The sequence below is a fragment of the Vulpes lagopus genome, chromosome 5 (genome assembly GCF_018345385.1).
Source record: "Vulpes lagopus strain Blue_001 chromosome 5, ASM1834538v1, whole genome shotgun sequence".
Lineage (NCBI taxonomy): Eukaryota > Metazoa > Chordata > Mammalia > Carnivora > Canidae > Vulpes > Vulpes lagopus.
This window is the reverse complement of record NC_054828.1, coordinates 97,670,580-97,696,667: the sequence shown is the minus strand read 5'-3', so window position 1 is coordinate 97,696,667 and position 26,088 is coordinate 97,670,580. Positions and strand designations below refer to the sequence as shown.

Below are 26,088 nucleotides of genomic sequence, written 5' to 3'. Positions count from 1 at the left end.
GTACCCAAAGCATGTCACTAACCTCATAAATAGGTATGGATATTACAGGATTTTTTGGTGGTGTCCACAGATAAATTTAACAAATTGTAGTCTGGTAGCTGAATAAAACATGTGATACACACCTGACCCATGTTCACAGTTGGTTTGCAGAAATATTCAGCAAATGACAGAAGTGCTGGATCAGAAGTAAATGCTGAAATTGTTTCTGGCTAAAAAAATAAACAACAGCAATAAATAGAAGTGTAATATTAGAGATTATTTTCCTTATTGTTCAAGTTGTAGTATATGCAGTTCTAAGAAATCTACTTCACTGTGTTCACACAATGTTCCCATAAAGCCCAAGGCTGTACAAACTTTCTAGAGCTTCACCAACCTGTTCTGCTGAGAAGTTACAAGACACTTTTTTGCACAAACCAAACATGAGCTACTGATTTATCAGGACAATAATAAATAGGTCTTTCTTACATAACTTATTCCCAAAAGGCTTTCCCTTCTCCCTCATTAACTAACTGAAAAATAAGCAAGAAACCAAGAACTGTTACTGAAGAGGTAAGGGAAAAAAAAAAAAAAAAAAACCTACCACTCAAATAAGCCACTCACTAAAAGGTAAACAGTGTATGATTCCATTTATATGAGGATCCTAGAATAATCAAATTCAGAGACAGAAAGCAGAATGGTGGGCACTGGGGCTGCGAGGAAGAAGGAACAGGAGTTGCTGTTCAGTGGATACAGATGATCAGTTTTACAAGATGAAAGAGTCCTACAGATGGATAGTAGTGATAATTGCACAATATGAGTGGACAATACTACTGAATTCACTTATAGGGTTTCACTTATAGGGTTGTAACAGCAAATTTTGTATTTTACCACAATAAAAAAAAATTGGGAAAAAAAGAACAAAGTTCAAGAAAATGGAATATGGAATACACGGAATACAGAAGTATGACCATTTTCCATTAAGGTTTATATTTTATTTCTGAATTCCAGCAAGAAGGAAATTGAGATGTCTTTTAATCTTTACATAATTTTCCAATTTAAAATCAAGTATAAACTTCTCATTTTCTTTACAAATTAGATTAGGGTCTTTGAGATGGGCTCTAATTCATACAAGTAACAGTGCTTAAGTTAAGGTAACCGTATCCAAAAGTCCTTCAAGGGATGCCTGGTGGTTCAGTGGCTAAGCATCTGCAATCAGCTCAGGGTGTGATCCTGAGGTCCTGAGATAGAGTTCCACATCAGGCTCCCTGCATGGAACCTGCTTCTCCCTCTGCCTATGTCTCTGCCTCTCTCTCTCTCTCTCTCTCTCTCTTATGAATAAATAAAATTAAAAAAAAAAAAAGTCCTTCAAAACCATTTTACAGACAACCTATCAAATACTGCCAAACAAAATTCATTGATGTTCAACTACATCTACTTAAACCCTGGGAACTATTAGAAAAGGCTCAGCCATAAGTAACTGGTCTAAAATGAAATATGAGTTAAATTAAAATAAATACTATCTCCTAATGTGGAAAAATAAAGGATGTTAATTCAGTCCTCTGGCCACCACTTAGCCAGTCCACTGGCCACATTTTTGCCTCTACCACTACCCCCTACAGGTCCTAACTACTTTGCCACTTGGTATATCTTCAGCAGGAGCACATTTGCTCATGGAATTTCTGAAAACTGTACTTAAACTAAGAAAATGTGTTTTTTTAAGATTTTATTTATTTATTAGAGACACAGAGAGAGAGAGAGAGAGAGAGAGCGAGAGGCAGAGACACAGGCAGAGGGAGAAGCAGGCTCCATGCAGGGAGCCTGACGTGGGACTCGATCCCGTGTCTCCAGGATCACGCCCTGGGCTGAAGGCGGCACTAAACCGCAGAGCCACAGGGGCTGCCCTAAACTAAGAAATTTTAATGTTAGTTTATGGAACACATTTCTCGTGTGGGAAACTTGAGTTCTAGAGTGAGGAGCAGTAAAATTTATACTGACCACGATGGGAATGAGATTGTTTCATACACTCCAACTGCAACTACTTTTTCATTCTAAATACTCTTGTGGGGGCAGCCCGGGTGGCTCAGCGGTTTAGCGCCGCCTTCCGCCCAGGGCATGATCCTGGAGACCTGGGATGGAGTCCCATGTTGGGCTTATTGCATGGAGCCTGCTTCTCCCTCTGCCTTTGTCTCTGCCTCTCTCTCCTCTCTCTGTTTCTCATGAATAAATAAATAAAATCTTAAAAAATAATAATAATAAATAAATAAATACTCTTGTGTTAGCAGTCAAGTACTATGAAAATAATAAAGCAAACTGAAAGATCTGTCATCATTTCATCCTTACCAAGATTTAAGCAACAAATAGGAGTGTTTATTAATGTAATTAATTAATGCTACCTTGCAAAAATCTTTATTTCTGCTACGAATTAAGCAAATCTTAACAGATTTAAAGATTAATAAGTAAAAATATTAAAACATTTTTATAGAGTTAAGATATACTGTTCCTGATGCTAAATGTAAATCATCCTTACAGTCCTGGCAGATGACTCATATTTTATTATATTTGCAACATAAAACAACAAAGAGATCCAAGGCCATTCAGTCTTTATAATCTGCAGTGATGAGAGAGAGTAGGTTCACCTAAACGGTATCATAAATGTTATACAGAAGTACATGCTCCAGTGGGCTAATGGGATTTATAAATTAGTCCATCACATCCTTCACTTTTTAACCAATCAATACTACCTTGAAAGCCCGAGCTTCAGAGTTCCTGTTAGCAACAGTCTGGGCCAACAAACTTTGCCACCCCATTGGATCTTCCTTATAGGAGAGCTGACCTGCTCTGAGCTTAACATACAGAACTCCATCCTTAGAAAGGATTGATCTAAAAAAAAAAAAAAACAAAAAAAAACAAGAATAAATTTTACATGAGATATTATTTGTATTTCTCGGGTGGAAACATAGTGCCTCCCAACATCATGCTCACATCAGATAAAGTCTTTATCATTTTCCAGTAAGGTATACAATTATTTACTGTACCTAAAATTAAATCAATCCCTATGAGAAAGCCAAAATAAAGCTCTACTCTTCTTGGGTTCACAGAACCTGCTAAGTAAAAAGGCACTGTCTGTTCAAGTGTACTCTTCACAGGCAATATTTTATCTAACACTTCTTCACATTCCCTTTACCCACTGGAGGTACTAAATATCAATATCTATTGATTGGTGTGCAGCATAAAAAATAAAAATGATGTGGCAAATCTAAAGAGAACAATACAGAAAATAGCTATTATATAAATAGTTTAAGGAAAATATAAATTGGGACCAAACTATAAAATTTCTTATGGGCTTGTTAAACTTTCTGGAAATTTAAAGATTTAATTTACACACTACTCAAAGTATAAAATCAACACTGTTCATTACAGTAATTACTTGCATATGACTATTTCCACTCAAAAGCAATCTACCATAACCTTAAATTTATGAGAACAATCCAACAAAACAATGAAAAAACATGCAAAAAATGTGGTCTGACAAACATCAATTGTTATAAAGCTCCCTTAATAAAAGGACATACAAAGCAGCCTTACTCCCTTTTTTTGCCAGCCTTACTTTCTTACACTGAAGATCTTTCATTATTGCTCCAACAGACAATTCCATTATTGTACCAACTTATGTCACCTCAAGTTTCTCAATGGATATAACTATATTTATATATTTATATATAACTATATTTATAAAAATATATAATAGGGTTTGTTTCCTTTTTTTTTTTAAAAGATTTTATTATTTATTTATTCATAGAGATGCAGAGAGAGAGAGAGGCAGAGACACAGGCAGAGGGAGAAGCAGGCTCCATGCAGAGAGCCCGATGTGGGACTCGATCCAGGGTCTCCAGGATCATGCCCTGGGCTGCAGGCGGCGCTAAACCGCTGCGCCACCGGGGCTGCCCTAGGGTTTGTTTCCTAAACTAAAACTCAGGGGATCCCTGGGTGGCTCAGTGGTTTAGTGCCTGCCTTTGGCCCAGGCCGCGATCCTGGAGCCCCGGGATCAAGTCCCGCGTCGGGCTCCTGGCATGGAGCCTGCTTCTCCCTCTGCCTGTGTCTCTGCCTCTCTCTCTCTCTCTCTCTCTCTCTCTCTCTGTCTATCATAAATAAATAAAATCTTAAAAAAATAAAAAATAAAAAAATAAACTAAAACTCATTTTCTAATAAAAACTCTATTTCAAAGTTATAGACCATTTTATTCAATATATACTCTACTGCCCTGCATGAGATAAAAGGGTGACAAGGAACCACTAGATAATAATCTGCAATTTCTACTTTCCCATATACTTCTATTCCCTTCACAGATATATCTAAAAAATTCAATATACTTACTTCAAGTGTTGTGTTCCCTTGCTTAAATCTATGAGCAGTTCCCAATATCGTGGGCCTTTAACTTTAATCTGCCAAGATAAATGTGAACACAGTCAATCCAACGCTAAAAAAAATGCTAGTTTGACAAAACAAAACCCAAGTTTCTCAGAGGAAATAAAAATAACTGGGCTGGAAAAACTGAAAAGTTAACAAGCTCCATTTCCAGACAAAAATGTATGTGAATCAAGCTCTGTGGCCATCTAACCCATTAGTAAAGATCATCAAGTAAAGACCTTCTCTGTTTCTCATGACAATTTCTCCAAGGGTTGCTTTCCTATTTCCTATAGAACACAGAGAATGAATAGACTTTTACTTAGTTACCTTTGATGCTATACTGTTCTGGCTGAATTTACCTCTTCCACTGATATCCCTAAATCGCATTCCACTCACCTGCTTTAAAAGGTGGAGTTCTGGAAGAAGGGTAGGAGCCATCAATTCTTCTTTGGTTTGTTCATACCACTGAGTACCCTTTACAAATGTACAAGAACAGCCACAATTCATTAGGGGAAGCTACAAAGAAGAAACATCTCTACTCTATACTTCTTCCCAACAATTTCTACACAGATTGTCAAAAGGCATAAAATGTTCTCTGGTATCAAGTCTTAAAGGGCCAAGTCTACAATCTTTTGAAGGGCCTGCATCACCTTATACCCACTTCAAGCCTTTTACCTCACATGCTAGCAGTACAAAACATCTGCACTTCTTAGGCCTCTGGGTTTTTGCACATATCATCTTCTGGGAATGTGCCTTCACTCAGCTTGCAAATCTCAGCCCAAACACTGTGCCTACCGTCACAACTTCCCCAACCTTCAACAGCTGGATGGGGCCTATCTCCTCTGCTCCCCCTGCATTCTATACATACCCCCACACTCTATTCTTACTGCATCCATGCCTGGCTACCCAATGGACAAGAGGTCCTTAAGGAATACAACGATGTAATTTTGTACCCCAGAGCCTCTGCATAGTTTTGATACACAGAAAGTACTTAATATTCTGAATAAATGAAGGATATATGACTTATAATCTGTGCATCAAAATCAAAGATCTCTCATCAAATATATGTCTTAAAGCATTCTACAAACAAATCTAAGAATAGTTCTAACTCATTCTTAAGAACACGTTAATGAACAAGGACATTTTCAAACAATAGGCTCTAGGAACAAAAGAGCAACTGCTGATCTCTAAAATATTACCTCCATAGACTATAAATGAGCCCAAATGGCTGGCAGGATGTACAAAAATTTTAGAAGCTTCAATTTTGATGAGATTAATTCACTCTGTTATCTTAAAGGACAGCATTTTTAAAAATATTTTGACCTGCAAAGACATATGAGTGGTAATAAAATTACAAATAAATGAAAGGAGCAAAGAATTACCTTATAGGTAACCTCTAAGAGGGCATAGCAGGGCATGTTTGTATCCACATCCACAGGCACTAGAAGCCTTGGTTCTGCAGCCAGTACATACAGGTGCCGCAGAGCCTGTAGATGATACCTATTGGCAGAAAACACAGAGAGGAGGTGACAAATAGATGACGACAGCGTGAGCTCTACAATCTGCTGCTGCTAACACACTAACCCATGACAGAAGCTCGGGTTGCTATCTTCCCATGACAGCAATCCTAAAGGAAGATGAGATTCAATTAAAAACAAATGGAATGATTCTCTTTAAAAAATCGTAAGATATATGCCTTGATCCTAAAATTCCTTACTTGAAATTTCACATTTAAGAAGTTTTACAGATGAAGTAAAAATTATCCTAACATGAAAATATTTACTGAAAAATTCATCCCTTATAAAATCAGTTCTCAGATAATCCTTTAATACCGCACACAGGCATCTATTTACCTTCCAAGGAACTTACTTCTAGCTATTTGTTTATTTGGCTCAAGGGCTGGTAGGGAGAGAGAGAAGGAAAGCTATTCTACAGATACATACTTGTACGCAAATATACACACTTGGAATCCAGGACACAAAAAACTAATGGGTAAGATTATATTTTTCTGTGTGTGTGCTTTTCTGGGTTTTCAAAAAAAAATTTATATTTTAGCATTTAGACACAAAAAAGCTTTTACATTATAGGATGCTATAAAAGGATAAAATGAGAGTTCAAAGTTTTCTTTTTAAATTTTAGTAACAGCAGTAGCCTTCCTCTTCCCATCCAAACCTTCCCTTTCCTATAAATTGATTAGAATTAAAGCAGAGGGGAGCTCTTGCTGCTGAACTCCAGGTGCAAGTAAGTGGAGCCTACTGAGTACAGGACTCCTAAAATGACAAATGTGTCTAGAAGGCTGTTGTCCAAGGCCATTTTTGTTGACTATAAGCAGGGTCTCTGAAACCATAGGGAGCACACAGCTCTTCTTAAAATTCAAAGTGTTTATGCTTGAAGTGAAACTGAATTCTCCCTAGGCAAGGGATATGCTTATATATACAAAGCAAAGAACAACACAGTGACTCCTGGTGGCAAAGTGAACAAAACCAGGGTAATCTGGGGGAAAAGTAACTCATGGAAGAAACAATGGCATGATTTGTGCCAAATTCTGAAGCAGCCTTCCTGCTAAAGTTATTGCGCACAGAATCTGTATGATACTGTACCCCTCAAGGATTTAACCTTACTGAAAAATAAATAAAGGTGTAGATGTTGTTTAAAAAAAGAATTAAAAGCAATCAAAGCCAGGAAAAAAAAAAAACGGTATTTATCAGTTACATAAAGGTTCTTGGTGCTTAAAACCAAATTGCTTTGTTTAAAATAGCTAAACCAAATGATTCTCCCAGCAATATAGGAGTATGGCTCTTTGTTGTACCCTAACCACCAATAACAACTCAAATAGTCTTTCCTAAAATGACAAGCAAGAGACCACTTGTCAGAGATGCATTAATTTAACAGGAGAATACGCTTGTCTGCCTATCATCAGAGTTCGGATGTCAGTCCACTTTTATAAAACAACAACTTCCGTTTATTACTACTATTTTAAGCTACATTGCACTAGAGCGTAACAGCTTAATTACTACAGTCAGTGGCTCCATCTCCTGATGCTTCTCTTGGATAATGAATTGAACACACTGGTCATCTCAGATGTCATGGGAATAATAAGGTGCTATTTTCTCCCCTCCTCCACATGCAGCAGAAATCAACTATGCCTAAAACTGCCAGGGAGACTGCAGTGCTGATGGCTCTTCATGCTCTCAAAGCAGAGCTTCTGTATTCTCACACCTTTCCTACATATCTGACGGTGAATGGCTCACTGCCACTTCTAAGTTGTCTTTGATTCTTTGCTGCATTTTGTTTTTTTGTGTCCCTTCTATTTCATTTATATAAAACTTCTCAACATTCATGTAAAAGAGGGAAAAAAGGAATTCATATAGACACTGTCACTAAATCAGACCAATTTCTCTCTTGGAATTAAACAATTATACTATAAAACATAATGTCTTGCTTCTGTTGGCTACTATCCTTTGTTTGATGAACTTTTCCCTAAAGATAACCTTGTTTGGCCCACTTCTGGGTTAACAGCAGTTCTACTGATTGAAAAATGGTGGAAAACTGATGAATCCATCCATCAGATGTCCAAAGTTCTCTTTTGGTCTAATACTTAGAGAAACATTTTCAAAGGCTTAGTCAGAAAGAGAACCAAGTCCAAGAAGAAAATAAATTAATTTGGAAATGAGTCCATGGAACCAAAAAACAATCAAATTACCCCCTTTTGGAGAGCTTACAAAAGATCACACTGAGGAGAGAATCACTAGACTCACCGGTTGTCAGTGCTGTGAGCTGGGAAGTGCGGGTAAAGGGCACAGAGGAGGGCAGCAATGGAAGAATTTGATGTACTCAGAGAGTACCTGTGAACCAAATGCAGAGAGAACATTATTTTTTTTTTTAAGATTTTATTTATTTATTCATGAGAGACACAGAGAGAAAGACAGGCACAGACACAGGCAGAGGGAGAAGCAGGCTCCATGCAGGAAGCCCAACATGGGACTCGATCCCGGGTCTCCAGGATCACACCCTGGGGCAAAGGCGGCGCTAAACCGCTGAGCCACCTGGGCTGCCTGAGAAAGACATTATTAATTATACTGTGCAAACCTCCAAGGCCTTCCCAAGAATCAGGAAATTGGGGAACTGTGGCAAGGCTCACTTATAAAACGCCTTGATAGATACAAGTGTGTCAATGCTGTCAACATTTCACTTTCCAGTGAGTCTTTAAGCCATTTCAAGATCATCTACTATTAAAAGTGAAAGGAACATCTCACAGATGTTAATTTTCAAAACTTGACTTAATAAACATGAGTTTTTAACCTAAAATATCACAGTAGTGAGGACCATGAATGTAATCCTAGAGATGACAGATATTGAAAAAAAATCACATATGAAGGACACCACTTCTTCTCTAGTTCTACACATACTTCCTTAGACAATAATAAACCTCACTTCTAAAAATACAGGGTTTTTGACTGGGTATCTCAATTTTTTATTCTGTTTCTGTAAAGCCTGAACATCTCCTCAGAATGATGGACTAAATGAAAAAGGTAAAAGTTTTCATAAAAAGTTAATGTATAAACAACTATCCTTCCAAGTACAAACAGCTTTTTTTCTAATCAATGTGATAAACTTATTTTTATAAAGGCCACATATTCTTAATAAAATCTTTTGAGATTTTCCTTATATTTTAATGTTGTTCAAACTCTACATGGCAAAGAGGAAATTACTCTAAAATGCTAGTTTTTCTTAGAAATATTTTGAAATAAAGATGAGACCGGATATCATATAAAACCATTGTTGTAGATAATCAATATAAATATTTATTTTATTATATACAGATATATGTCCTCAAGAACTTAGCATTTATCACATATACACCTATTTAGTGAATTAGGAAGAAGAGATTTCAAAATCTAAGAAAATATACCTACTCTGACATAGGCATAAAATAGGCCATTTTCTCTTTACCATTTTGACAAAGCCAAAATCCAAAGATAAACATTAGATATTAATGTTAAAAATTTTGAGATTAAACATAGGATGTGGATATGTAATGAGAAATTTAAATGTTGTCACAAAGTATGCATAATCATTTAAAGGTCAAGAATCATTAGAAAAGTGGCAGCAGAGTGGGAGAAAATCTACTCAATATGAAAGCAGAGCAAGTAGGGTCACAGTGTGAAACAAAATATTAAATAAGAGTATAACAAAATTAAAATTAAAAAAAGAATGAATAAAGTAAAAAAGAGATACAAAGGTTTATTTAGAAAGGAAAATAAAATCTCAAAAATTATAAAATAAGAATTTTAATATAAGATTTCTTTAATCATTCTTAATTCTAAACAATTAAAGAAAGAACAATTCTACAAAACCTGTTAAAAGGAAATGTACACCATTCTGATAATCTCTACCTTTTATCCTTCTAGAAAAGTGGGCTACAATGTTTAAGTCAGTCTTATAGAAGAGAGAAAAATAAACCGATATGACTTGTAGAAATTTTATCAGTTGATGAAGGTCACACACACTAAAGCTAAATAAATGAAAGGATACACCACATTCATAGATTGAAAACTCAGTATTATATAACATTTCAGTTCCTCCCAAACCAATATATAGACTCAATGCAATTATGACTATTTTATGAGGTTATTTAGTATGGAAAATCATAAACTCCAATATTAATATAAAAATTCAAAGAACAAAAACAGAAAACCACATCTCTGAAGAAAAAAATCCCAATTTGGAAGATTTATTCTACCTGATATCAAGATTTATTATAAAACTATAATCATTGAGACTATGGTATTGGTACAAGCATAGAAAAATAGACCAGCTAAATATAGTAACAGCCCAGAAATAAATATATGTTGTATACAGACGCTTAATTTATAATAAAAATGGTATCAGAGAACAATGGAGAAAAGATGAACTTTTCAATAATAGTGAGGCATCAGTTATCAAAAAATCATATAGAAAAATCAGGCACAGGTAGATTTTATATCCAAATATGAGTGAAAAAGTTAAAACTTGTTGAAAATAAAATATCTTCATTTTGGGGGGGTAAGGAAATATTTCATCAGAAGGACAAAAAAGTACAAATCATAAAAGAAAAATGTTAATAACTGTTCATCAAAAGATACCATTGAGAGTTAAAAGGTGAGCCACTGAGCAAGAGAAAATAAGTACAACACATTAAGAGTGACAAGTGGTTCAGGATCATAATGATAAATAAATATAGGATAGTCAGATTAACAGAAACAGTAGTATAACAGTGGCTGTTAAGGGCTGGCAGAAGGCGGCAACAAGGAGGTGTTTTTTATTTTTTTTAATAATAAATTTTTTTTTATTAGTGTTCAATTTGTCAACATACAGATTAACACCCAGTGCTCATCCTGTCAAGTGCCCCCCTCAGTGCCGATAAATGAATATAGGATAGTCAGATTAACAGAAACAGTAGTATAACAGAGCTGTTAAGGGCTGGCGGAAGGCGGCAACAAGGAGGTACTTTTTAAAGGAAACAAAACTTCTATTCTGCAAGGGAGAATTCTGGAGATTGGTGAATACACTTACCACTACTGAATTGCACATTCAGAAATGGTTAAGAAGATAAATTTTAGGTTATGTGCATATTATCACAAACCAAATTTTTAAACAAGTAAGCCAATATGAAAATGGGTAGCAGCAGACTTAGACATCATGAAAGGAGATTTCCAGTTAGCCATTAAAGATATAAAAGGTGCTAAATATCATTATTCAGAGAAATGGAAATTAAAACCACAACTACTACCAGATGGCTAAAATTAAAAAGACTAACAATAAAACCTGTGTTGAAAAGGATGGTGAGTAACTGGAACGTCACACAACACTAATGGGTTATCAGGAGCACTGATGGCATTATCTATGAAGTTAGGCATACATATATGCTCATAAGATACTCACAGATCTATATACAACAAAATCAAAGTTATACATAAGAATGTTCATAACAATGGTGCCTGGGTGGCTCAGTCAGCTCAGCATCTGCCTTCGATTCAGGTCATGATCTTAGGGTCCTTAAGATTGAGCCCAATCTCGAGCTCCCTGTTCAGTGGGAAGTCATGTTCTCCCTCGCCCTTTGCCCCTCCCCCTACTTGTGTGCACATGCCATCTTTCTCTCAAATAAACAAAATCTTTAAAGTTAAAAAAAAAAAGAATATTCATAATAGCCCTAAACTAGAAACAACACATCCGTTAAGAGCAGAGTAGATGATAAATGTGGTATAATCACACAATGGAATTTAACAGCACAGAAACATGAATACATCACTGCTACATGCAACACAGATGAATCTCACAAACAATGTTGAGTTAAAGAAGTACAATTAACCACTGCACAATGTGAGGGTTAGAGGTATTAATCACTCTGCATAGTCCAAAGTCCTTAAACTTCCCCAAAGCTTAACTATTAGCCGACTATTAACTGGAAGCCTTCCTGATAACATAAACAGTAGATACACATATATTTTGTATGTTATGTGTACTATATGCTGTACTCTTATAATAAAGTGAGCTACAGAAAAGAAGTATTAGGAAAATCATAAGGAAGAAAAAAATATATCTACAGCACTGTACTATTTAACCAAAACAATCGTGTGTAAGTGGACCTGCACAGTTCAAACCCATATTGGTCAAGGGTCAACTGTAAGTATGAAATAATACACAGTGTATGATTCCATTTGAATTTCAAAAACAGGCAAAGCCAGTCCAAGGTGTTAGGAGACTAAAGAGTGATTATCTTTGGGTAGAAGTGAAGTAATAGCTAACAGGAGAGGCATAGCAGGGGTAGAGAGAGGTATTCTGAGTTCTATCTTGATCTACATAGTAGTCTACAGGGAAGTCATAAAAAGATGAAGTGGTCAGGAATGACAGATGTTGGAAAGAGACCAAAGAAGGGAAAACTGGGGTAGCCTGGGTGGCTCAGCAGTTTAGCGCCACCTTCAGCCCAGGGCCTGATCTTGAAGACCTGGGATGGAGTCCCAAGTCAGGCTCCCTGCGTGGAGCCTGCTTCTCCCTCTGCCTGTGTCTCTGCCTCTCTCTGTCTCTCTCATGAATAAATAAATATCTTAAAAAAAAAAAAAAAAAAAGAAGAGAAAACTAAGAAACTCTCATAGGACTTGATGACTAATAGTGTTCATAGCCTTTACGAGAGAGCAGTTCAGTAGAAGGGCAATCATTAAACAGTGGGGAACAAGGGGCAATGCCCTGAAGAATTAAGTACTGACTCTTCTACAAATACAGAGCGAGGATGGTAAGTCTACTAAGTAAGGCATAAATTGATGTTTAAACTATTTTTTAAAAGCCCTTTTAAAGAGTAATAATGTTCCTTGATATGCCAACAGCTAGTCAGGATCAAAAAATTATAAGTATCTTCAAAACCAAAATAAATCACTCTTACAGATGTTGTTCGTGAGATCTCTTCATTGAAGAAAAAAATATATATTCATTTACCTTCCTCCTCCCAGAAAGAGAAGTCCAAGGGCCATGTGATGGGCTAAGTGGAAACCATAATTCATTTCACCACCTGTTTTCATGTGTAGGAAGCGACAAAGCTGCAAAACTTTCAGGTTCCCCGAGCCAGCCATTACCATGGCAAGAGACAGCAGCACCACACTCAGGCAGGTTTCTAGGTTGTAAGGACCTGTCTGGAAATGCAAAAAGATGACATACTACAACTACTGCATTACATTTATTATCAAAATTAAATTGGCTATTAGACTACAAATATTTATAATTTTTAAAAAGCTATAAAAAAATTCTGATTATGAAATTTAAGTTCAATGTAGAAAATTCAAAAAAAAAAGCATAACATTGGAAATAACAATGCCTTGGGATACTAACACCCAAAGAGAACTGCCATAAACATTTTGGCCTTTCCCCAAATATTTTCTTTTATCTATGAATCTCTTTTCAAGTGAAATTGGGATATTACTATACATGATATTTTTAACTTTTTAAAATCTATCATATGTAAACAATCTTCACTCAGGAAAAATTCCTACAGCACAAGATTTGATAGCTCTATTGTATAACAACACACAGATATACCATAAGCAAATTTACCTAATTACTTTCAGACTTTTCGATTTTTCAGTTTTCTCATATTATAATGTTGCACAAATCTGTGTGGTTTTCATTAGGAAATAAAATCTTATAATCTCCTGTCAGTAGAGTAGCAGTGCCTCAAAAGGAATTGCAGTTCTACTAAGTGCTAATTTTTTTTTTTTAAGCGCTAATGTTTTAAAGAGCAGTTACCAATATCAGTCCTGCGACAGAATGGCATAGAGTATGACATTTCATGAAGGATATGGTTTTTGCTATCACAAGAATTAGAGATTTTCACGGGTCAGTATACTTTCACCTAATTAGTACCCCAGAACACAAATACAAAGATGAGCCAAAACTTCAAATCTCCCATTCTAAACTCAAACTGCAGAGATATTTAACACATAAGTAACCGAATTATCAGTGAATTTTCTTCAAGTTCAATTTTATTCCCAAGAAGAATAATCATAAAAAGACTTACTACAGAAGCATTAGGTGCAGACAAATAAGTCATAAAATCTTTTGCAAACTTATGCTGGAAAACAAAAGAAAAACAAATTGAAGTTAAGAGATGTATATCAACGCTTTGTTAAAAAAGAGAATAGAGTAAACTAATAATACTTCTTACCAAACAGTTAAAGGCTGATAAGTTTTCTGAGCCAGCAAATCGAAAACCCAGAGACAAACAGGCTCCTGCAATTATGTAGACATGGGCTTGCCTGAAAACAGATTATAAGAAATTTAATACTACCATTATTTGGCTTTAAAAATTCATTATTACTTTTCTTAGGGTAAAAATAATAAATATTCCCATTCTCTAAACTAGTTTATATTCTTTTGGGAATGCTCAATTGTGCCTCTACTCAATCAGCAGATTTCTTCAGCAGGATCATGCAGCCCTCGTTGATAGAGTATGCCTCTTGACTGCATGTTTCACACACAGCAAAGAAGATAATTTTTAAAAATAACTGCCATCTTTTTTAATGAAAAGGATAAAAGAGGAATATGTACAAGCTAAATCTCTGATACTGTTTTTTGAGGGCAAGAGCTCTACTTTGAGGGCAAGAGCTCTACACTTCAGTGACCTAAACAAAAATAAAAATCAACTCTGTAAGCATCTGAGAAGTAATGATTAGAAACATGGGGGATTCAGAATTATTTAAATCAAGGACAGTACTTTTACCACAGTATACTTCTATTTATTTATGAGATGCTACGCTAGTTCACTTGAAATATATGTATTTCATGACTTACGACAAAGTTTCCAAATTCAAATCCTCTGAGCAAGGCAATTCAATTTCACTGAGAGAGATACTATTTTCTCTTATAATCTGTCAAGACAGAAAGTAAGAATATCTGGACATTAATATTCAAGTTACAAATATTAAATGATTTGAAAAATAACATTCTGCTTTTGGGGCACTTTGGTGGCTGAGCTGGTTAAGCATCCAACTCTGAGTTTTGGCTTAGGTCATGATCTCAGTGAAATGAGATCAAGCCCCATATAGGGCTCCAGACTAGGTGTGGAGCCTACTTAAGATTCTCTCTCTGCTCCTCCTCACAAGCTCCCTCATTAAAAAAAGAAAGAAAAAGAAAAAGAACATACAGCTTTCCACGGCCGTAATTACATAAGCCATTTCATTCAAATACATATATTTTAATCACATTGAATGCAATCCAATTTCAAATCTAAGATGGGCTCAACAATAGCTGAATAGAACTGAATATGTATGAACTGGAGGACTGAAGTATATTCTGAGTCAATAACAGGGTGATAGTATTTCACACTAGTGAACTGAAATACAAAGATGATTGTAGAATAGAGCTGGGGCAAGGATACGGGAAAGCAGTGGGGAAGGGGGAAAAAAAGCAACTGGAAAGAACTCTCATCAGAGACATATACTTTTTATTCATGAGGGATTTCTAGCCTTATGCCTACCAGAGTAAGATTAGTCACTAAATTACCCAAGCTAAACTAAATTGTCAATACGTTAATCTGTAACTACTGTTTAGAAACACATCCCTTTCCTTATAGTGTAAATAAGTAAGCAAAGCTTTAACAGATTTAAATAAGATTTAAATTATCCAATTAAATCATTTAATTAATTTTAAATTTTAAAAATCATTCTTTAATTTTTTAGAAGACTCTTTAGGAGAGTAACATTTCAGGATGCTTTCAATAATAAACAAAAAAATATTCTAAACTCACTTATGATATAATCTTATGTACTGAACATCACCAAACCAAAAACTTGAAACCTTTTATCTTTGATAATCTCAATGAGGTAAGCAATTATGCTGGCTGTGTAATACAGGCTGAGAACTACGTCCATCTTTCTTCCTTCCTTCCTCTCCAGACTTTATTTTTAATTTTGAATGTTATTTACTCAGAAATTGAATGACATTCTGAAAAACTAATATAACTCCAAAGTGAATAATTTATATACACATAGATAACCTAATCATAAGTTATATACTATTATAACATCATATAGGAATGGAATATTTCTATTTTGACAACAGGCAATTATAAGCTCCTCGGGCTTCAAAAGAGCATGTGCCCTAGAGGTTAAGGCCTAGGTTCAGCAAGGCCCACACTAGCTCTGTGACCATGGGCAATTTTCTTTTTGGTTTTTTAAAAGATTTTATTTGAGAAAGTGCATGTGCACAGGAGCAAAGGCAGAGGGAGCTGCAGGGGGGGACCCCCTGCTGTGCAGGGAGCCTGTTGCAGGGCTCAATCTAGGGTTCTGGGATTATGACCTGACTGAAAGGCAGATGCTTAACCAACTGAGCCACTCAAGCATCCCCTCAGGCAATTTTCTTGACTGCTGTGTCTCATCTGTGAAATGAGCACAAAGTCCCCACCCTTAAGGATTCCTGTGAGAATTAGAAGACTCAATCTACTCAAAGCTCTTTAAATTAATGTCTGCTACATACTAAATCTTAAATGTTGGTTGGTATCATCACCATATCATTAACCTGTGTATTGTAACACTATACTTGATCATAAGCCATTAAAACCATCACTAAGAACTTCGGTTGTTGTAAAATAACGGGAGGAGAGGAGGGAGAAACCTTCCTCAATATGGTCCTTGTCATCTTTCCTATGGTCTCCTAAGTTTAAAAAAAAAAAAAATCAAAATTGTAAGGAGTAATCAAAGGGAGTAATACAACCCTTTAAGGGCAAGGTAAGCCACACAGGAAGTGAACATGAAAAGACCACCAAACTCCTCTGCCTTGAACAGGGTATAATGGAAAATTCTTAAGATATGAAGTCCTAATAGCTAGTTTCACTTTTTCTTCACCTCTTAATAGTTGGGTAACTCTGGACAGTCTGTCTTCTTTCAATTAAGAGTACATTGTAACGGTCTAACAGTAGCTCTAGCTGACTTTGAAGAGTTCATAATCTAATGGGTGTACAGATATACTGATAATAAACAAAAATAGCACACTGTGCCCATCCATAATCTGAGGGCAACACTTGAACAACTCACAGTACAGCACTGCCTAAGAGCATAACATAAGATTGTATATTAAAGCTTATAATGAAAAAAAAAAAAAGTGCTTTGAAGACACTGTTATTTTAGATACGCCTTAAGTCCAAACAAACAAAAAAGCCATTTTAAAAGTAACCTTTTTGGGATCCCTGGGTGGCTCAGCAAAGTAACCTTTTTAATATCTCTTTGGACACTAGGTTGTTCCCTACAAGGTGCCCTGCGCTACAGAATTAATGAAATGAGTGGGTAAAACTAGGGAAAAAGTAGAGAGTGATAGGAAATATCAATAAATAGAAGAATGAATTTGTTACATGCATTTGGGGATCCTTGAAGTAAACAAGGCCAAATTTTAAAATATTAGGTCTGAAGCAAAAGAAATATCAGAAAGATAACTTTCTAAAAAAGAAATTATATCAAAAGCCCAAGGATCACATTTCCACAAAATTAAAAAGAGAACTCTGACACGGATTTTCACACTTTCTGTTCTGGAATACAATTATTTGTGTCCATGTTTAACTTTGTAAACTAAACTTAGTAAATTTACTAGAGTTTCTTGAGGACAGCCTACATGTCAGATGCATGTTAAATGTAGCCTAGAGTTTAGCATTTACAGAGGTCATTTACAGAAGATCAACAAATACATACTGAAAGACGGAATGGAAGGAAAAAGCATAATTTTATCCTACAATATATATTTTAAGGGGCATTTTCTGAAAGAACTGACATTTCTGACATCCAGATGTGCTGGGAGTTAAAATTTTGGTGACAAATGGCTGAGTCCATTAAAACAACTCTTCCTGTTTCAAATTAGTGGTTAACAAACTGGAAGAATCAAAAATAAATTTAGGAGTTCTACTTCAGAATCAAAAATTTGATTCAGAAGAATCAAACAAATAAAAATAAATCTAGGAGTAAAAATAAACTATCAGACTGACTCTCTTACAAAGAAATATGAATTCTGGGGGAAATAAAAAAACAAACTCATGGCAGGGGTCAGCAAACTTGTCTTTAAAGGGCCAAAGAGTAAACATTCCTGAGTTGTAGACTATATCGTTTCTTTTTCTTTCTTTTTTTTTTTTACCATATCATTTCTAAAGTAACTCCTGATTTCTGCTATTGTAACACAACAGCAGCTATACATAATGAGTAAATGAATGACATGGTTTGTTACGATAAAACTTTATTTATAAAAACAGGTGGGCTATAGTTCCCCAATCCCTGACCTAATGGCACTAGATATTAAACAAAAGCAAGTAGTTTCTAGAGGAGAGGTAACACTTGGAAGACCAGAAAACCAGAGAATAAGTTTCCTTTTTCATGGCTTCTGGCCTGAGGGCAGGTCCTACTCTGCTATAAAGGGCAGCTAAAACTCCAATTAAAAATCCATGGTCCTAAAAAAAAAAAAAAAAAAAAAAAAAAATCCATGGTCCTTCTGGCATGAATCAAACAGAATACAGGGCTGAGGAAACCACGGCCACTAGAAGGTGAGAATGGAATACTATAAAGGAGAGAGCTACAGAGGGCAAATCACAAATTCCGTGCATTAATTGTGTGAAAATGTCTGCCTAACATGTGAATCACATGTGAGCAGGGCAGACTCCAGGTGCCCACAGAATAAAAGAACTAAACTGAAATTAGAGTTAGCACCCAAGAGACAGGGTTTGACATTTGATTCCAAATAAATTATTTGTCTGCTTTAAACAAAATGTATTTGTGTATACATAACACACACATACACACCCGTATCAATACTTCTTTGAGGAATACAACAGAATCCAGAATCTTCAAAAGACAACATTCACAATGACTAAGATACAATTCAAAATTATTAACATAAGAACAAATAAGAAAATGAAACCTATTCTTAGAAGACAACATAAAACAGTCCTGAAATGACCACAATGTTGACATTAGAAGGATTTTAAAGAAGCTCTTGTAACTAGAAAGATATGAAGAACAATATGCTCATAACAAATAAAAGGACAAAAATCTCATCAGAAAAAGTAGAAATTATTTTTTTTAATGTAAAATTTGCAACTAAGAAGTAAATGAAACTTCAAAATTCACTTCATGGGGGCACCTGGGTGGCTCAGTGGTTGAGTGTCTGCCTTCAGCTCAGATCATGATCCCGAGGTCCTGGGATCAAGTCCTGCATCTGGCTTCCTGCAGGGAGCCTGCTTCTCCCTCTGCCTAGGTCTCTGCCTCTCTCTCTGTGTCTCTCATGAATAAATAAAATCTTTGATGGGAAAAATAAAATAAAATAAAAATAAAATTCACATCATAGACTTAATAGGAAAAAATAGAAATGCCCAAAAAAGTCAGTGAACATAAAGATAGATCAACAGAAATTAAGCAATCTGCACAACACAGAGGAAAAAAAAGAACAGAAGACAACAGGAGCTCTAGGATGATTTCCAAAGGCTTTAACAAACAAATAACTGGAGTCTAAGAATAGGAGAAAAGAGAGAATGAGGGAGAAAAAAAATGTTGGAAGATATAAAATTAATGTGAGACATAAACTTACAGATTCAAAAAGTTCCTTAAGAATACAAAGAAAACCACAACTAAATACATCATAATCAACTGCTGAAAACCACATATAAAAAGAAAAATCTTCAAATCAGCTAAAGAAATGACACAATAAATACGGTAAAAATTCAATGACTTCTCACCAAAAATAATGGAAAACAAAAAACAAAGAACATCTGTTAAGTGCTCAGAAAAAAAACTGTTTTGTTGTTGTGCAGTAAACAGTTCATCTAGCAGGCCTGAGACTGCTACCCATAGAAAGACCTGCTTGCAAGGCTGGCCCTTGGTTGGCATCTGGAAACTTGAATGGCAAAGAGAACCTGACACTTGTAAAAAAAACTTTCCCTAAAGGACAAGAGGCTTCCTGTGTCTCAACTATTTGTACAAAATGTGGGTTACACTGACACAAGCTATCTTCTAAGAGTCTGCTTCATGGTAGGCAGAGGATGCCTATATGACCAGCTCTCAATAAAAATCTTGAGCACTTAGTCTTTAATGAGCTTCCTCATTAATGACACTTCACATATGCTGTCACAATTCAATGCTAGAAGAACTGTGTCTCATGTGACTCTACTGGGAGAAGACTCTTGGAAGTCTGGGCCCAGTTTTCTCTAGACTTCTCTGCACCCAACTTTTCAAGTGCTAATTTTCATTTGTTTTCCTTCACTGAATTATATCATCTGAGAATGACTATATACTAAGTCCTGAGTCCTTCTAGTGAATTACCAAACCTTGGAGTGTTTTTGGCATGCTCCAAAACACTTATCAACCCAAATTTCCATATCTAGCAAAAATAACCATTCAAAACAAATTTCAAATTAAGACATTCTCAGCTAAAAGAAAAACAGACTTCACTGCCAATAAATCTGCTTTGTAAGAAAAGCTAAAGAAATTTCTTTAGCCTGAAAAAAATTTCATCAGAGGGAAACATGAATCCTTAAAAACATAAATGGAGATAATGAGATATAATAAAATCTAAGAAGATATAAATGTCAAAGAAAGCTAAAAATTTCAATTAAAAGGGCAAAAATTGGGGTACCTGGGTGGCTCTGTAGCTTAAGCATCTGACTCTCGTTTTCAGCTCAGGTCATGATCTCAGGGTCCTGAGATCAAGCCTGACATCAGGCTCTACACTGGGCCCTGCTTAAGATTCTCTCTCCCTCTCCCTCTGTCCCTTCCCTCCCTTCTTTTTTCCTTCTTCCCCTTCCCTCTCCCTCCTTTTCAAATAAATAAATAAATAAAGTTCTTTAAAAAAAAAAAAAAAAGGCAAAAATTACCAGAATGGATAAAACACAAGATCCAACTATATGCTGTCATTAAAATATGCATCTTGAATAGAGACACAAATAGGTTGCAAAACAAATGGGCAGAAATGGGTAGATCATGAAAACAGAAACCAAAAAAAAAAAAAAAAAGAAAGAAAATAGAAACAAACAGAAAAGGCTAGAGTGACTATGTTATCATTAAATAAGAAAAATTTCCTTCAAGAGAAAGAATATTATCAGAGAAAAAGGTGGCCAGTTAATAATGGTAAAATGGTCAATTCAACAGAAACATTAAAAAATCAAAAATATACATAAACCTAGTAAGAGTTTCATCATATGTTAAACAAAATTTAAAGAAATGGGAGTAAAACAGATAATTCTACAATCATACTAAGAGATCTCAACATCCTTCTCTTAGTAAGTTCATAAAGACTAGTTAAAAATTAGTAAAAACGCAAATGGTCTAAATATTACCACTATCTTAAAGAATTCAAGTATATAAAATATTATATCTAGCCACTGCAGAATACACATTCTTTTTATGTGTATACACAATATTTAATAAGAAGGTTATGTGCTGGGTCATAAAACAAGTTTCAGTAAAACCACAATGAAATTAAATTTGAACAAAATTAATAATAAGGAAGTCAGAATAAACCCACATGGTTGGATATTAAAAATCCCATTTCCAGGACACCTGGGTGGCTCAGCGGTTAAGCATCTGCCTTCACCTCAGGGTGTGATCCTGGAGTCCCGGAATTGAGTCCCACACTGGGCTCCCTGTTTGGAGCCTGCTTCTCCCTCTGCCTATGTCTCTGCCTCTCTCTCTCTCTCTCTCTCTATCTCTCTGTGTGTCTCTCATGAATACACAAATAAAATCTTTTTTAAAAAAACTCATTTCTAAAGAAATCCATGAGTCAAGAACAAATTACAGGGATACTAGAAAATATTTCAACTAAATGATAAAAAAAAAAAAAAATAGTATACCGAAATTTGTAGATGCAGCTAAAGCAATACATATAAGGAAATTTACTGCTTTACAGGTAGAAAAGGAAAGTCTATGAAGCAATCATCTAAGCTCCTACAATAAGAATCTAGAAAAATAGAAGCAAAGTCAACCCAAAAAAATAGAAGAAAAAAACATTAAAGGTATGCACAGAAATTAAATGAAAACACTTAACAGAAAAAATGAAAAGCAAGCATTTCTTCTTTAAAAACATGATCAAAATGAATTAGTTAGACCAATAAAGAATTTATTACTATGAAGAATGGAAGAGGTTATCTCTATAGATCCCAATGACATTAAAAGGAACCTGCTTCTCCCTCTGCCTACGTCTCTGCCTCTCTCTCTCTCTCATACATAGTCATGTAGTATGAACTTTATTACAAATCCAACTTAGCTGAACTAAATTTCTTGAAAGACCACAAAACTGACAAAATATTAAACCACAAGTATGAATAGCCCTTACCTATTAAAGAAATCAACTATGTTACCAAAATTACAAATTTGCAAAACAAATTACATGACTTGCCCTACAAAAACACCTGAACTAGTTTCAATAGTGAAACATTAAACATTAAACTTAAGAAAAAATAACATCAAACATTAAATTTAAGAAAAAATAACATCAGTATTAAAATTCTTTCAGAAAACCAGATAAAATAGGCTCAGCTCGTTTTATGAAGCCAATATAACCCTACTATCAAAATCTTACAAAAATATTCCTTAAAAAAGTAGAATTATAGATTAGAAGCATACATAAAGAGATTCAAGACTTCTGACTTATTACCAAAGTAGATGAAGCAATATATAAAAATAATAATAATAATAATAATAATAAACAAGGATCAGGTTGGATTTATCCGAGGAATACAGTGTTTTTCTGCTGGTTCAAAATTCAATTAATGCAGTGCTTACTTTGGCAGCACATATACAAAATCCAATCAATGCAATCTGCCATAATAAAAGAGAAAATCTATCTATATCAGAAAATGTAGAAAAATGTTAAATATAGAAAAAGCATTTAGCAAAACTCATCATCCATTCATGATAAAACTTCTTTAAAAATTAAAAATAGAAGGAAACTTCCTCAACACCTAATAAAGGACATTTATAGTGAAAAATACTTACTAGTGAAATATCGAACACTTTTCATCTAAGACTAGGGTCAAAGCAAGAATGCTCACTCTCAATTTTATTCAACAATCTACTAAAGATCCTAGCCATTTCACTAAGTTAAAATAATAGAAATAAAAGGCATAAAAATTAAAAAGTAAATCATGTTAAAGAAAACATTAGTATTTACATGGAAAATCCCACAGAATCTACAAAACAACTATAAGAACGAATACATGCATTTAAATGTCAAAGGTCAAAAAGTTAACATACAAATATCAATTTCCTATTTTATATCAATTGTATACCAGCAAGCAACTGGAAAATGAAATTCTACATAAAGATTCCACTTACTATAGAATGAAAGAACATAAAATACTTAGGAATGTACACAGTAAAAGCTGCTCAAGACCTTTACCTTTCTCAGAAAAATTTTAAAAGGCCTAAATAGTTTCTATATTCTTGGATTAGAAGACTCAGTCCTTACGTATCTATCTTCCATATATTTATCTATAGGTTTAACACAATTTCACTTACATTCGCCAGACTTTTAAATCAGTAAGGATGAAATGATTCTAAATTTTACACAAAATGCAAAGGACCTAGAGTATGCAAAAAATCATGAGAAAGAACAAAACTGGAAGATATGCACTATTTGACTTCAAGACTTATCATTTAGCTATAGTAATCAAGGCAGTCTGATACTGGCATAAGGATCAGCAAACAGATTAAAGAGAAACAGAACAGACAGCCCAGAAATAAACCCTTATTTATCCAGTCATCTAATTTTTGAGAAAGGAGTGACAGAATGTGCAAAGTAAAACAACAGTAAGATATCATTACATATTAACCAGCAGAGTTAAAATTGAAGACTAACATCACCAAATACTGACAAAATATGCAGCAGTTAGATTTTTATAAATTGTTGGTCAAAGAGTAAAATGGTATAAACTCTTTGGAAAAAGGTTTATCAGTTCTTATCAAACTAAACATATCTACTCTAAGTAGATTTCAATCCTAAATATTTACTCAAAAGAAATTAAAATATAAATCCACAAAAATATCTGTGTCAGGGTATTTATGGTAGTTTGATTCATAATAGTTAAAACTTGAAACCAACCCAGGTATCCAACAAAAGACAATGGAAATAGAAGCTGTGGACTATTCAAAGAATGGAATACTACTTAAAAAGGATGAGCTACTGATACACTCGGTATCTCAAAATCATGGTGAGTGAAAGAAGTCTTATATGAAAGGATATATACTGTATGTGATCCCATTAATACAAAGTTCTACAAAAGGCAAACTAATTTATTTTCAGAAAATAAGCTGCCTTGGGAGTGGGGGATGAGTATAGATGGAGGGGGACATGGAAGGAGTGCACTTCTGGCCTTTTTTTTTAGATTTTATTTATTCATGAGAGACACAGGGAGAGGCAGAGACACAGGCTGAGGAAGAAGCAGGCTCCATGGAGGGAGCCTGACGTGGGACCCGATCCCGGCTCTCCAGGATCAGGCCCTGGGCTGAATGCAGCGCTAAACCACTGAGCCACCCGGGCTGCCCACTTCTGGCCATTTTGATAGAGTTTTGTTTACATGAGCATATGCATTAGTCAAATCTTATCAAATAGTGTATTTAAAACTTGTGGATTTCATCATATATAAATTTTATCTTAAAAGAAAATGTAAATACTGAATTCTAGTTAATGATACATATGCCAAATATTTATGGAAATATGCCAAAATATTTAAGGAAAAGTATACTACTGTCTGCAACTATCTTTGAAATTCATCAAAAATGATGGATTGGATAGAGAATAAATGAATGTATGATTAAACAAGTTTACATAGTAAAATATTAACTGCAGAATCCAACTGGTGATATGAGTGTTGTATAAAGTTCTTTCAACCTTCATTTTGAAATTTTTCTTATTAAAATATTGGATGAAACACTACAGTGTTCTCAAGGATAAACAGATTTATTTCATAAGGAAAAAGGACCTGAAACCACCAGACATGGACAGCTGATTGCAAGGGCAATATTTAGTTACAATATTTGATCTGGAGTTTTAAAAAAGTGTCTGCTTATTTTTAACTATTTGGCTTATTAAATAAATAGGCTATAAAGTAATTAAAACCAGTTAATATATATGAGATCTAAACTTGTCACAAAATAAAATAGTATCTTAAAATAAATCTGGGCTTAATAAGGATAAAAATGTCAAAAAATACCTTGTTAGGGTACTTTGGTATATTTAATTTTTAATACTACAATTTCTCAGGATCTGGGGCCAAAAGGGAAGACTGTGATCAGCAATCTCAAACTGAAAGTTCCTGTTTTCAAGACATATCATCATATCATCAATATTGCCTTTATTTAAAAAAGTATTTTATAGGGTTTTGGAAAATCCCACAAGAAATCATACCTTATGCTCTTAAAGGTATAACAATATTTATTATACATACTCACCTGAGGAACATTGCTATCAACCCACTTGGAATTTGGTAAAATATCATCCCACAGAATCAGGCATCGAGCAAGTGTCTTAAAAATGTAACAGACAAAATTAATTAGAGCAGGCAAAGTTCACAGATTTTATAAAAATGGTAGTATTAAAAGGTAAAAATCAGTTCCCACTGACAGCAATTTTGAAAAATACAGTACATAATATCAACCTAAGCTAAATTCATATTAAAATAAATTGCAGATTAAGATTTCTAACACAAAAAAATACCCTAAAATTGAGCTGATTGTTATCAAAGTTTAGAGGACTTTTAAAAACTTGCTTTATCAAAGAGAAGAATCTTAGCACTGTCTATATAACCTAAAGGCTTTCATATGCTAAAAATATACAAGCTTAAAATTAAAGAATAAAGGGAAAAATGTAGGTAATTATGTCAAATAGTTATTGTCATTAATTATACTCTTAATAGTAATGCTGCATCCTTGATAAAGAATGTAAAATAAGGCAGTAATGAAGACCCAGCCACTTACTGCTTGTTGAATAATGCAAGAAGTTGAAATATCAACTCCAGGTATTATATAGCAACATGGTTATGCTTCCTGGCGTTCCTACAAGTTACATCAGGGAAATTTCAAAAGAATACTACAAATTACAACTAGATAATGGATTAATAGTAAAAGGTTCCCCTGTAGAAACATTAATATTCACAAGCTAACTTGAAAAACACAATAGATTCCTGTTAGCAGAAATAAAAAATTACAAAGT

The 26,088-nt window shown here is 34.6% G+C and overlaps 1 protein-coding gene and 1 pseudogene across 3 annotated transcripts in view; one reads left to right on the top strand and one right to left on the bottom strand.

The window, feature by feature from the left end:
- The window catches only part of ANAPC1 (anaphase promoting complex subunit 1), a 104,983-nt gene that overhangs the window by 16,856 nt on the left and 62,039 nt on the right, over positions 1 to 26,088 (bottom strand). For all 3 annotated transcript variants that reach the window (XM_041756891.1, XM_041756894.1, XM_041756893.1), the window contains exons 34-44: positions 25,329 to 25,403; positions 14,707 to 14,783; positions 14,081 to 14,171; positions 13,934 to 13,987; positions 12,859 to 13,052; positions 8,145 to 8,231; positions 5,769 to 5,886; positions 4,783 to 4,860; positions 4,354 to 4,421; positions 2,721 to 2,859; positions 123 to 209 (exon numbers count right to left, since the gene is read on the bottom strand). In XM_041756891.1, coding sequence (XP_041612825.1) covers positions 123 to 209; positions 2,721 to 2,859; positions 4,354 to 4,421; positions 4,783 to 4,860; positions 5,769 to 5,886; positions 8,145 to 8,231; positions 12,859 to 13,052; positions 13,934 to 13,987; positions 14,081 to 14,171; positions 14,707 to 14,783; positions 25,329 to 25,403 — 1,068 coding nt within the window. The remainder of the gene's footprint in view (positions 1 to 122; positions 210 to 2,720; positions 2,860 to 4,353; positions 4,422 to 4,782; positions 4,861 to 5,768; positions 5,887 to 8,144; positions 8,232 to 12,858; positions 13,053 to 13,933; positions 13,988 to 14,080; positions 14,172 to 14,706; positions 14,784 to 25,328; positions 25,404 to 26,088) is intronic.
- LOC121490934 lies at positions 6,662 to 7,001 on the top strand (annotated as a pseudogene).